Genomic DNA, 13,577 nt, shown 5'->3' on the forward strand with positions numbered 1-13,577 from the left:
GGGACAATTAGGAGGCCTGCGTCTTGTGACCGTAGCGTACGTGTAGGTATGTACAGCAGAGTGATAGGTAGGAGGAAGGCCATGTAATGCTTTGTAGGTTAGCAGTAAAACCTTGAAATCAGCCCTAGCCTTAACAGGAAGCCAGTGTAGAGAGGCTAGCACTGGAGTAATATGATCAAATGTTTTGGTTCTAGTCAAGATTCTAGCAGCCGTGTTTAGCACTATTAAAAGTAAAAACTTTCAAGTTTGGCAGGTAGCCAAGTAGCAACAAACAGCACAGTAGCAGGGAGACAAGTCCGGAAGTCACGATGTCACAATATACCCTTTAATTCTTGAAGAAAATAATTCATGAAGGCCTCAACGCCTCTTTGTCCATCTGTCATACCCCATCAGAACTCAACCTATAAGCTTATTTTACTGCATTGTCTTATAGGTTCAGTTTGTGTTAATGTTATATAATGACTATATTCTATCAATTGATGACTTTCAACCTCCCTTTTGGAATTCCAGTTTGTGACGCTAAGAATTTGTATCGTTTTTAAAGTAGGCCTATAACATTAGAAAGTATGGTTGTTGTATTCTCATTCAGGATTGTTTTATTTGCTGTCATGATAATGATTAAAGTTCCATTTAGAAAAAGTGTGTCTTTCCTTGAATGTTCAGGAACTTTAAGATTTAAAGTCGATATAATCGTCATGTTCTGATTAATCTATACACAATTTATTTCCATTGTTAGAGCGGTCACTCAAATATCTTGTCAATAAAATAGATCATCTTTGGACCGCTACTGATTGAAAATTCCATCTCGACATTAGGATGTTTAAGAGTCTTCTTGGCGATAATATCCACTTCCTCATTCCCCTCTACTTCCACATGAGTTGGTACCCAGAGAAACATCACAAATTCCCCCATCTGTTTCACCCTATATAAGCACTGCAAAACCTCATACAATAGATCCGGTCTGCCCTGGGACACACATGACTTTAAGCTCATCAGTGCTGTACAGGAGTCAGAGCAGATGACTACCCTGTCTGGCCACACCTCCTCCACCCACTCTGCAGCCAATAGTAAAGGCCGACAACCTCATTGTGTAAACAGATAAATGATCCGTTGCTCTTTTTGCCACATTAAACTCAGTAACACTAAAAGCTACTCCTGCCCTTCCTGTTTTAGGGTCCTTAGATCCATCTGTGAATATATTAAAGAAAGTATAGTTACTGTGTTCTTAAATGTTCCCTTACAACTGAATCTACTCCTTCCTCAACAGCTCTTAGCCTCTCAAGCAACTCTAGGTCTATCCCTGGTTGAGGGAGAAACCAAGGTGGGATAGCAGGAAGAACCACAGAGGGGTTAAACACCCTCCCAAACAATCCCATCACTCTCGCCATGCAATTGCCTATCCACCCAAAGATTGGATTCAGATTTTGTCCATGTTCCCAGCACCATAGGAGCAACTTTTTGTAGGATGTGTAACCTCATGTCCTTGTAGATTTACGTAATATGTCATAGCTAGCTGTTGTCTTCTCAAAATAATGGCATCTCTCCCAACTCTACCTGCATCGCTGCCACAGAAGAGGTCCTAAGTGCTCCACAACATATTCTTAGGGCTTGGGGCTGGATAACATCTAGCTTTTTTAAAGATGTCTGAGCTGCTGATCCATATCCTATACTTCCATAATCCATTGATGACTTTAGAAAAAATAGATAAAAAGTGGTGCTTTTCTCTTTTTTTTGTTGGGCTCCTCGAAGTGTGGGTTTGTACTCCCTGATTAACTCAAATATAAGTTGTTGGCCACCGACAAGTATTGTGATTCTACATGTAGAATCGGTAGGTTCGTCACTACTGGATCGGCAACAATGATGTATATAAACCCCGAACTGCTAATGCGAGGTATTGGCCATTGAGAGGCTTTGAAGCCACCGGTCGGCCATATTGGCTCTCCTCAGTAGGAGCAGTCCTTCATAGCAATGAATGGAATTCTACAGTATTTCAATTAAATGTTTCAAGGACAAAACAACATATATTTTTAGTTGCTGTAGTGGGGACAGTAACATTAGTACAAAAAAAATTGTTTATATAATCATGTTTATGTTTAGCTTACATAATATAGTTTAAAAGTATGCATTAAGGTGTATGTTATATAACAAACGTGTTAAAAATGAATGTAGACATCAATAAATGCATTTCTATACCTATAAATACATATACATACAGTACCAGTCAAAAGTTTGGACACACCTACTCATTCAAGTTTTAAAAAATAATGTTTTTACTATTTTCTACATTGTAAAAATAATAGTGAAGACATCAAAACTATGAAATAACACATATGGAATCATGTAGTAACCAGAAAAGTGTTTAACAAATCAAAATATATGTGTGATTCTTCAAAGTAGACACCCTTTGCCTTGTTGACAGTAATGCACACTCTTGGCATTCTCTCAACCAGCTTCATGAGGTAGTCACCTGGAATGCATTTCAATTAACAGTTGTGCCTTGTTAAAAGTTAATTTGTGGAATTTCTTTCCTTCTTAATGCGTTTGAGCCAATCAGTTGTGCTGTAGGGGTGGTATACAGAAGTAGCCCTATTTGGTAAAATACCAAGTCCTTATTATGGCAAATAAGCAAAGAGAAACAACAGTCCATCATTATTTTAAGACATGAAGGTCAGTCAATCCGAGACATTTCAAGAACTTTGAAAGTTTCTTCAAGTGCAGTCACAAAAACCATGAAGCGCTTTGATGAAACTGGCTCTCACGAGGACAGCCACAGCAAAGGAAGACCCAGAGGTACTTCTGCTGCAGAGGATATGTTCATGTTTTTGTGGCCCCACCCCCATCAAAGGTCCTCATCCCTGATCTAGTCCAATGTTCCTCTTAGTTTTCATACATTTTCTTTTGTAGATATAGCAAACTTCACTTGAGGTCATGTTTAGCTATATTACCTATTCTCAGTTATATTTTTTAAAAACGTTATAAGAATCTTTCTGTTTGGACGTTAAATGACGAGGCAGAGGCATTGATGCGAGTAAACAGTTCAATACATTGCAACACTTCCGGGTATCGCAGTAATTAACGTTTACCAACAGGCGGCATCACTGTGCCATTTTACACCCATAACACTTTTTTCCCCAATGACTGTTTAATCTTTCAACTGACTTTTCTACCTATTACTGAGTTTATAATACAACTTTAGTTTATAGTTAAGTCCTCTTTTATTTGTTTTCTTTCGTAACTTATCTCTTGTCTTTTGTGAGTTTTGTTATATGTTGAAATATTGTTGTACTAAATTGACGGAGCAAAATATATATATTTTGTCTTCATGGATTGTAGGTTATCAACGTGAGGGACCTTTATTGTGAAGGACGAATGAATACCCAAGACGTCGTTTTAGACTGGCCCAGTTCAGACAGAATTATTAACGGAAGCTGGCGGCAGAATCGAACATCTCCTTAGTTAACACGACCTGATGGTTAGCTACTGTAGCTAGATGAATGGTGTGGAAAGACGTTAATTCGTAGTAAAGTCTTATACAATGGGCGACCTTGACTCTGGCATAGTATATGTGCGCGAGAGAGGAAAGCTTCGTCGCGTCAATAACATTGTGCTCGCGGAGACGAAGCCGCCTTCATCGTCATCATCATCACACAGAACAACAAACCCTCTGGCGTTGAAAAAGGAACACTTCGTCTTCAATTATAACAAAGAAGGCAGTTTGAAGTACACGGCCAAATCCCTCTACGACATATCTCTGCTGTTTGTGGCGTACAACATCAACCATGTCGATTCTCTCGAAGGATTTCCTGAACAAGTAGGGGACAGACTCTTCGCCGCCGCGGAGGAAAAACAGATATTTTCAGATCCTGATGCAGCCCCCAAGGCTCTGCAGTTGTTCAGTGATGCATACGGGGACATAGTGCTCGGGTCACTTTGTTTACGGCATAGGTAAGGCAGTATTGGCAGGGGACAACGCTTGGTTATAAACACCTTCCGTGCCACATTGTAGTTAGCCTACATACCCCACATTGTAGTACCACCAACATTATGTAACCTTCAACCTACAGCCAATTTAGGAACTTGCGATGCACTTCATTGACAGTTAATACATGGGCTGGCTGCCTGTTGCCTTATTTCCGTACAGGTTTCCTTTGCTGTCTGAAAAGCTGGAAGAGATAAAAACGTTTCATAGTCTGAAGTGCCTGGATCTCTTTGGCTGCAGACTGGGAGACAGCCACGACATCTTCCAACATCTCACATCAGATGCATTGTCCAGGTATGAATATATTTTGTTGTTGTTCTATCGTACAGTACAATGCCTAATTAATTCACTGAGGCTGAGCTGCATGTGTGTGATTGACCCTGATGTGTCTTTAGCAGGCAGATTTCAAGTGGTTCTGGGTGGTGGTTCACCTAACTATATTGGGCTCCCGAGTGACACAGCGGTCTAAGGCACTGCATCTCAGTGCTAGAGGTGTCACTACATACCCTGGTTAGATTCTGGGCTGTAATAACAACCGGCCGTAATTGGGAGTCCCATAGGGTGGCGCACAATTGGCCCAGCGTCGTCTGGGTTAGGCTGTCATTGTAAATAAGAATTTGTTCTTAACTAACTTGCCTTTTTAAAAATTGAAATAACCCCCAATTGTAACCTCAACCAATTTAGGTCTCTAGGCCTAAGCTTTTGATGTGTGTGCTGAGTATCCACTTCCTTGTAAAGTTAGTCCTGTGTCTGTCTCCCCATCAGCCTGGTCCAATTGTAGTTCTCCTCTCCTTTTTCTCAGTAGCCTGGTCCAGCTGTCCCTGGGTGGTAACAGCCTGTCAGACCAGGGTCTCCAGAGACTGACAGCCCCTGTCAGGATGATGAGAAGGGGGCTGAGACACCTACAGATACTGGACCTGTCCTGTGAGTAGTCTGTTATGGGGGCATCTCAATAGTACAGCATGGCTTCCTAGTCCCATCCTTAGTTATTTGCACAGCTAGGAAGGAAATCTGAATCGTGAAAGCAGATTCTTCTTAGGGATGCCATACATGTTTTGTGATTTTTAATCTGTCCTGTTCTTTTCCAGCTAGTGAAGATGGGAGGGGAGACAAGGTCAGGAAGTCTTAGGGTGGTCCAGGGGAGCCACAGCATAGCTCTAAACCGGATGTTTTCACTTCTCTTTCAAACAGACAACCCGATCACTGAGAAGGCAGTTGGATATCTCACATGCCTCCCAAAGTTACAAGGTCTTGATGTATCAGGAACTAACATAAAGGTGAGAAGGTTTTGACTCTGTACTTCTCCCTGTCACAAGACCAGGGTTCCAGACTAACATTTTCCCCTGGTGGTACTGGTGCCTCTTAAGTTTTTCAGTTGGGTGGCACCAACCAATGCACGAAATATAACATTTTAGTATATAAAATAATTTGGTGCTTTATTAAAAAGTGTAGTAGACTACAATAAATACATTTAGTCATTTTCATGTTGTGATTTTAAAATATTTGAATGTGCAACATAATCCAGTGATTGTCATACATTTTGACTTGACAAATTAGACTATTTGTTATATTTTACTGTTAAAATAGAGCTCCAGAAATGTCTGTAATTATATATATTTTTTTGGGGTTCAATAGAGATGAATTAGCCTGCATCTTAATGCGCACTAATATCGTAGACTCATTTTAATTGGGGCTAATTCACCATCTGATTAAGTGAAAACTCAAAGCACATTAGTAAGATCGCTGACGCTAACTCTAAAGATATTACCCACTGCTAGTAGCCATGTATTCATCTAACAGTACATTTTGAATGGCTCAAATGTTGTAGCCTATTGCCCAGTGAGGCCTATGCAATCCCAGTGAGGCCTATGCAATCCCAGTGAGGCCTATGCAATCCCAGTGAGGCCTGTGCAATCCCAGTGAGGCCTATGCAATCCCAGTGAGGCCTATGCAATCCCAGTGAGGCCTATGCAATCCCAGTGAGGCCTATGCAATCCCAGTGAGGCCTATGCAATCCCAGTGAGGCCTATGCAATCCCAGTGAGGCCTATGCAATCCCAGTGAGGCCTATGCAATCCCAGTGAGGCCTATGCAATCCCAGTGAGGCCTATGCAATCCCAGTGAGGCCTATGCAATCCCAGTGAGGCCTATGCAATCCCAGTGAGGCCTATGCAATCCCAGTGAGGCCTATGCAATCCCAGTGAGGCCTATGCAATCCCAGTGAGGCCTATGCAATCCCAGTGAGGCCTATGCAATCCCAGTGAGGCCAATGCAATCCCAGTGAGGCCAAAGCAATCCCAGTGAGGCCAAAGCAATCCCAGTGAGGCCAAAGCAATCCCAGTGAGGCCAAAGCAATCCCAGTGAGGCCAAAGCAATCCCAGTGAGGCCAAAGCAATCCCAGTGAGGCCAAAGCAATCCCAGTGAGGCCAAAGCAATCCCAGTGAGGCCAAAGCAATCCCAGTGAGGCCAAAGCAATCCCAGTGAGGCCAAAGCAATCCCAGTGAGGCCAAAGCAATCCCAGTGAGGCCAATGCAATCCCAGTGAGGCCAATGCAATCCCAGTGAGGCCAATGCAATCCCAGTGAGGCCAATGCACATTTCGCATTGTCCGTATTTCAAAGCCATATCAAATATGTTGGTTGTAAAAAATAGTTGCTATTGAGAGCTGAGTAAAAAAATAACATACAGAAAGCTGAACCTCCTTTCTTCAACGGTGACAACATGATAGCCGTGTTTTCCGTAGGATAGGATTTTGAAATGTTATACAATCAGAACACAGAGCATTTTATTTCCGGGGAGAGGGAGCGTGGCTCGCTCGGTACACAGCAGCAGGCCCCAGTGAAAAGGGACAGACAGACACTTTTTAATTACAAGAATAATGTACCACTTTACTCGTTTGACCAAATCCATGTTTTTAGCTTTCTATAAAATAAGATGTTTTTGAGTGAGGTGACCGTGTAGAATGTGCGGCTGGCACCGTCTGGAGCCCTGCACCAGACCATAGCTAAGATTCTATTCTGACCCCTTTGTTTCCAATCTGTAACATGTCTTCCACAAGATGGCACCGCTGATCGCTAACAGAACTGAGGGTGAAATGTATACTATTTGATTCCCAGGTTGGCCCGTCATTCAAGCAGACCGTGAGGAACACCATGGGGTTGGTCCTGTCTGAGAAACTACTGGAGGCCTTCGACCACTCCTGTTGTAAAACACAAGGCTGGGCAGAACAGGTAACACTCCTGTTCTAAAACACGAGGCTGGGCAGAACAGGTAACACTCCTGTTGTAAAACACAAGGCTGGGCAGAACAGGTAACACTCCTGTTGTAAAACACGAGGCTGGGCAGAACAGGTAACACTCCTGTTGTAAAACACGAGGCTGGGCAGAACAGGTAACACTCCTGTTGTAAAACACGAGGCTGGGCAGAACAGGTAACACTCCTGTTGTAAAACACGAGGCTGGGCAGAACAGGTAACACTCCTGTTGTAAAACACAAGGCTGGGCAGAACAGGTAACACTCCTGTTGTAAAACACGAGGCTGGGCAGAACAGGTAACACTCCTGTTGTAAAACACGAGGCTGGGCAGAACAGGTAACACTCCTGTTGTAAAACACGAGGCTGGGCAGAACAGGTAACACTCCTGTTGTAAAACACGAGGCTGGGCAGAACAGGTAACACTCCTGTTGTAAAACACGAGGCTGGGCAGAACAGGTAACACTCCTGTTGTAAAACACGAGGCTGGGCAGAACAGGTAACACTCCTGTTGTAAAACACGAGGCTGGGCAGAACAGGTAACACTCCTGTTGTAAAACACGAGGCTGGGTAGAACAGGTAACACTCCTGTTGTAAAACACGAGGCTGGGCAGAACAGGTAACACTCCTGTTGTAAAACACGAGGCTGGGCAGAACAGGTAACACTCCTGTTGTAAAACACGAGGCTGGGCAGAACAGGTAACACTCCTGTTGTAAAACACGAGGCTGGGCAGAACAGGTAACACTCCTGTTGTAAAACACACATTTATGGTACTAAAGTAGTTTATTGATAACTTGTTTTATTTGTATGGCATGTATGTTTGTGACAGGTAGTAAACCGGTGGGAGTTGAGTGCAACAGAACTGCCCAAACTAAAGACGATCCAAGAGTCAAGAACATCAGCTATTCGCTTTTGTAAGTGTTACCATCCTTTTGTATATACATCACTATTTTAATGAAAGACCATTTTAAAGCTAACCAGGTTGGGAGCTGTGTGTTCTTTAGCCCAATCGGATAGTCTTAGCCATGCCATACATGTCAGAGGTTAGGGGAATTGGCTATAAGCACATTCCCGATCTGAACCAGGCTATTTTCTAAGCTTGTCTGTCTCTGCAGTGGCCAGTTTGGTGCTGTTTTTATATACAATATATGGCTGTCAATACAGGTGCTGTTGTTGTAAACAAGACCATTACTATTTGCTCTTCAGTTGGCAGAGAGAAGTTTGTCAGAGGAATCCTTAGCGCATCACCTCTGATCCAGGATAAAGAACAAGACAAAACCAGGGAGAGGATACATTTGTATAAACCAGCAACAAACACACACACACATCAGACCCAATGCACAGGGACTAAAAGTGGACAAATTAAGCCCTCGTCACTCGACAGCGTTGAAATCGCAGGGTCCACCAACAGACATGTAAAACCCTGTTCACAGAACAAGAAGAGGCCTCGTAAACACCGGGTCGGGGACAGTGGTCATCACAGTCCTCCTGTTAAACGTGCCTCTTCATCACCAGCTCTCACAGCAGGCGATTTGGATCTACTCAACAGTTACTGATGCTTCTTCTCCTCTGTAGCCGAGGTCCACAGTCTCCAAATGTGTGCGGGTGTGTGTGTGTGACAATGCACTGCTCAATTTGAACTCTTCCTGATGTCATGCATTCTGTAGAGTTCAGGTTCCACCTCTAGGTTAGCTTTGGTAGGTTTTTTAGTTTTTGTTTAAGTGGACCCCAAGCACTCCTTAGCTGGAGGAACATTTAGTGTTTTCTTCGTCAATCTGCTGCTTATTTACGTTTGAAACTTTTTACAAATAAAAGTATGTTGTTTTATTATTGTAACTGTTCCAAGATTCTGATCATTGGTGTGGATCCGGTCTCTGATGACAGAATGTTCACATGGCCAGGGTACACACCTTCGATTTGGTTCAGAGATTAGGGGATGGATGTGGCAGTCAGTCTAGCATAGGGTGACCAGACGTCCCCGTTTTCCCGGGGACAGTCCTTGGTTTTGGTGGCCTGTCCCTGGCTGGAGCTGTCCCCGTTTTTTACTGTGCGTTAAAAACAGATTTGCAAAGTGAAATAATATTATACGTGGCAAGACCAGGCAGCAGAGCCTACCGGTTGACGTCTCAATCGCGTTGTGCTTGTTTCGTCCAGCAGAGGGGGCTGCTCACTATAGTAGCTTCACTCACTCTTCTTCTAACTACTTGCTCGCGCTTGTTGTAGAGAGAACTGCTGCGGAAAACTCGGCCAGAAGCTAGCAAGTGTCAAGTGAATCCACAACATCACCACAAACAAACAAAGTTACACTTGTTTGAGATACTAGCTAATGATGTTATAATGTCACTATTATATAGATAGATGCTCTGCTTTATAAGGTTTTAAATAGGTTATGCTAGCTAACATGAGCTATGTCGACTAAGTTATCTAGCTAGCTAAGTTAGCCATCTACTGTCATGGTAACTAGGTAAAAAAAAAACGTTCACATGTAAACATGCAGTGGACGGGCTATTTTGAAAATATGATTATATTAAATTCATGCACAGTTAATTATGAGAATATGTATTTGTACATTACAATTTTAATGGTTTGGCATTATAAGTAGTGTGAAAATATATTTAGACATTTTCATGGATAATATTAGCATAATGTTTTCTGTTAGAGTGGAGAGGAAGAAGAGTGAAAGAGAGAGGAGGAAAGGTAAAGATATGATTACAGAGCCTGCCAATTTATTATTGCAAACCATTTTTTTTATAGATAAAATACAAAAATGAGGCAAGCAGTGGGAGTCTGTTAACCAAATTATTTTATCTAATAGTGTACTATTTATTATTAAAGATTGGAGGAGAAGAAAAGGTTAAGAGAGTAAGGAGAGTGACGACACAAGGAGAGTGACAACACAAGGAGAGTGAAGAGCAGACAGGAGGTACAATGGCTCTTTCCCAGAAACGGAAATGCCATTTTAATGACAACATGATGAGAGAATGTCCATTTATACGCTCAGGTCAAGATGATAGAATGGTTCACTGCACCCTTTGTAATTCCTCCCTTTCAATTGGCAGCCGGAGAAGAACAGCAGTGGTAGAACATCAACAGTCTAAAAAGCATAAAGCCTCTCTGATTGGCCGTGTTGGTTTGCCCTCTGTCACCACATTCTTTAAGAAGGTAGAGCCTTCCCAAGAAGAATTTGATTTAGCTGTGCAGGAGGGTGTCTTTGCATTCCACACTATGCGACACAATCATAGTTACAGATCTATGGACTGCACAGCACAACTGACATGGAAGCTTTATGAGCCAAAGTTTACATGTGCTAGGACAAAATGTGACGCCATAGTGAGTAACGTGTTAGCACCATGGCCAACTACTTTGGTAACACAGGACCTAGACCAGGTTGAATTTGTGTCCCTGTCCATTGATGTGTCCAATCATGGACATGTAAAGCTGCTGCCAGTAGTAGTCAGATATTGTCAGATATATGGTCGGAAACACATCTGTGGAAACAAAACTGCTTGATTTAGTTGAATTGAAAGGAGAAACAGCAGAGGAGATTGCAGCTGAGGTCCTGGTGGTCATCCCAAAATTTAACCTGGAAAACATTCTCTGCCGACAACACAAATACCTTCTTTGGAGGACTGAATAGGCTGGTGAGGGTCAATGTCCATACCAAAGTTGAAAATGCTCTGCAGCAGGAGGTGATTGGCTTGTCCTGCCCACATCATTCATAACACAGCCAAAACAGCTTTGGATATGATTTCCCTTGATGTTGAGTACCTGCTCACAAAGATATTTTCACCGTCAAAGTAGAAAGACTGAAGGGCTTTTGTGAGTTTGTTGGCCAGGAGTAACATAACATTTTAGGACACAGCAATGTTCGCTGGCTGTCCATGCTTCCTGCTCTAGAAAGAGTGCTGAAAAGGTGCCATTGAAATCCTTTTTTCTTTCTGAAGACAAATGCCCTGTTGTCCTGTGAACAATGTTCGAAGATCTACTGACTGAACTTTGGCTGGCCTTTGTCCATGGAAACTTGACCATATTCAGTGACACGATCAAGATGCTTGGAGGCCAGGACCACTGTGCTGTGGAGTCCACTGCAATTCTTAGAAATGTTGAGGCAAAATTGACTGCAAGACGTGATGACTAAATGCATGCTCTTCAACCGATCGCTACCTGCACCTACCCGCCTGTCCAACATCACTACTCTGGACGGCTCTGACTTAGAATACGTGGACAACTACAAATACTTAGGTGTCTGGTTAGACTGTAAACTCTCCTTCCAGACCCATATCAAACATCTCCAATCCAAAGTTAAATCTAGAATTGGCTTCCTATTTCGCAACAAAGCATCCTTCACTCATGCTGCCAAACATACCCTTGTAAAACTGACCATCCTACCAATCCTCGACTTTGGCGATGTCATTTACAAAATAGCCTCCAATACCCTACTCAACAAATTGGATGCAGTCTATCACAGTGCAATCCGTTTTATCACCAAAGCCCCATATACTACCCACCATTGCGACCTGTACGCTCTCGTTGGCTGGCCCTCGCTTCATACTCGTCGCCAAACCCACTGGCTCCATGTCATCTACAAGACCCTGCTAGGTAAAGTCCCCCCTTATCTCAGCTCGCTGATCACCATAGCATCTCCCACCTGTAGCACACGCTCCAGCAGGTATATCTCTCTAGTCACCCCCAAAACCAATTCTTTCTTTGGCCGCCTCTCCTTCCAGTTCTCTGCTGCCAATGACTGGAACGAACTACAAAAATCTCTGAAACTGGAAACACTTATCTCCCTCACTAGCTTTAAGCACCAACTGTCAGAGCAGCTCACAGATTACTGCACCTGTACATAGCCCACCTATAATTTAGCCCAAACAACTACCTCTTTCCCAACTGTATTTAATTTTAATTTATTTATTTATTTTGCTCCTTTGCACCCCATTATTTTTATTTCTACTTTGCACATTCTTCCATTGCAAAACTACCATTCCAGTGTTTTACTTGCTATATTGTATTTACTTTGCCATCATGGCCTTTTTTGCCTTTACCTCCCTTCTCACCACATTTGCTCACATTGTATATAGACTTGTTTATACTGTATTATTGACTGTATGTTTGTTTTACTCCATGTGTAACTCTGTCGTTGTATCTGTCGAACTGCTTTGCTTTATCTTGGCCAGGTCGCAATTGTAAATGAGAACTTGTTCTCAACTTGCCTACCTGGTTAAATAAAGGTAAAATAAATAAAAAATAAAAATGACAACTTCATTCCAGTTTTGGTCAGAGGACTTCTGAGAGCTGGAGGACAATGGAGCAATGTTCAAAGACCGCTTTCTCAAAACATCCCAATCGTTCATCACTACGGCTGTGAACTACTTGCAAGCATTGGGGAAAGCACACAGATCATCTAAAAGATTTACATGGTCTCCTTTTAAAAAGGCAACCTCAGCATGAAGAGATCCAGAAGGCAGCAGGCACACTGCAGGAAAAATGCCCCAATGTGACCATCAATGAGGATGCATTGTGTGACCAGGTTACTGGCCTGCAAGAGTTCCTAAAGGGGGAATCGCTTGAAGAATGAAAAACATCTGAGACACCGTTTAGTCAGAGATGGAGCATGGTGGTTACTGGCCTGCAAGAGTTCCTAAAGGGGGGATCGCTTGAAGAATGGAACACATCTGAGACACCGTTTAGTCAGAGATGGAGCATGGTGGTTACCGACTTCAAAAAGAATGACGTCCCACACACTAACCTGGCTAGATTAGCGTCTGTTGTCATGTGCTTACCTGGAAGTAATGCACCAGTCGAGAGAGTGTTCTCCCAAATGAATGATCTATGGACAGCAGCAAGAAATAGGTTCACTGTTCCTACCATCAAGGCCATGCTTATTGTGAAGACAAACTTCAACCTCCCCTGCCAGAAGTTCATGGAGAAGCTGGCCAAAGACAGAGCAATCCTGAAGAAGATACATTCTTCTGAGAAATATACAGATTAGGTTAGTATAAGTATATTATGGAGTTACCAATATTTCTTTATTATGTTGTTAACTATTTCACATATACTATTGTCTGTTTTTTTTTCTTCAATTTTGCTCATGTTCTATTCTGCTCTTATTCTACCCAGACTAGCAGGACCACTGATTGGCTGTTCAGATCAGTTCTACCCAGACTACCAGGACCACTGAATGGCTGTTCAGATCAGTTCTACCCAGACTACCAGGACCACTGAATGGCTGTTCAGATCAGTTCTACCCAGACTACCAGGACCACTGAATGGCTGTTCAGATCAGTTCTACCCAGACTACCAGGACCACTGAATGGCTGTTCAGATCAGTTCTACCCAGACTACCAG

At 42.7% G+C, this 13,577-nt stretch overlaps 1 protein-coding gene across 2 annotated transcripts; it reads left to right on the top strand.

Moving 5' to 3' along the window:
* Positions 1-3,336: 3,336 nt before the first annotated feature.
* On the top strand, positions 3,337-9,065 carry lrrc42 (leucine rich repeat containing 42). Of its 2 annotated transcripts, none has more exons than XM_031810251.1 (7): positions 3,337-3,945; positions 4,142-4,273; positions 4,782-4,903; positions 5,171-5,256; positions 7,094-7,207; positions 8,059-8,143; positions 8,436-9,065. In XM_031810251.1, exons 1-7 carry the CDS (start codon positions 3,536-3,538, stop codon positions 8,783-8,785), a joined length of 1,299 nt encoding a protein of 432 aa, XP_031666111.1. In that variant the 5' UTR covers positions 3,337-3,535; the 3' UTR covers positions 8,786-9,065. The 2 variants fall into 2 exon arrangements, with proteins under 2 accessions (XP_031666111.1, XP_031666112.1); XM_031810252.1 differs by having other exon boundaries at positions 3,347-3,945; positions 4,785-4,903.
* Positions 9,066-13,577: the final 4,512 nt, after the last annotated feature.

The sequence above is a fragment of the Oncorhynchus kisutch genome, linkage group LG30, assembly GCF_002021735.2.
Source record: "Oncorhynchus kisutch isolate 150728-3 linkage group LG30, Okis_V2, whole genome shotgun sequence".
In the NCBI taxonomy this organism is placed as follows: domain Eukaryota; kingdom Metazoa; phylum Chordata; class Actinopteri; order Salmoniformes; family Salmonidae; genus Oncorhynchus; species Oncorhynchus kisutch.

Coding starts and splice junctions, on each gene's coding strand:
- lrrc42 (XM_031810251.1), top strand. CDS start 3,536: ATGGGCGACCTTGACTCTGGCATAGTATATGTGCGCGAGAGAGGAAAG. Junction 4,904..5,170: donor ACAGATACTGGACCTGTCCT/GTGAGTAGTCTG, acceptor TCTTTCAAACAG/ACAACCCGATCACTGAGAAG. Junction 5,257..7,093: donor TATCAGGAACTAACATAAAG/GTGAGAAGGTTT, acceptor TTTGATTCCCAG/GTTGGCCCGTCATTCAAGCA.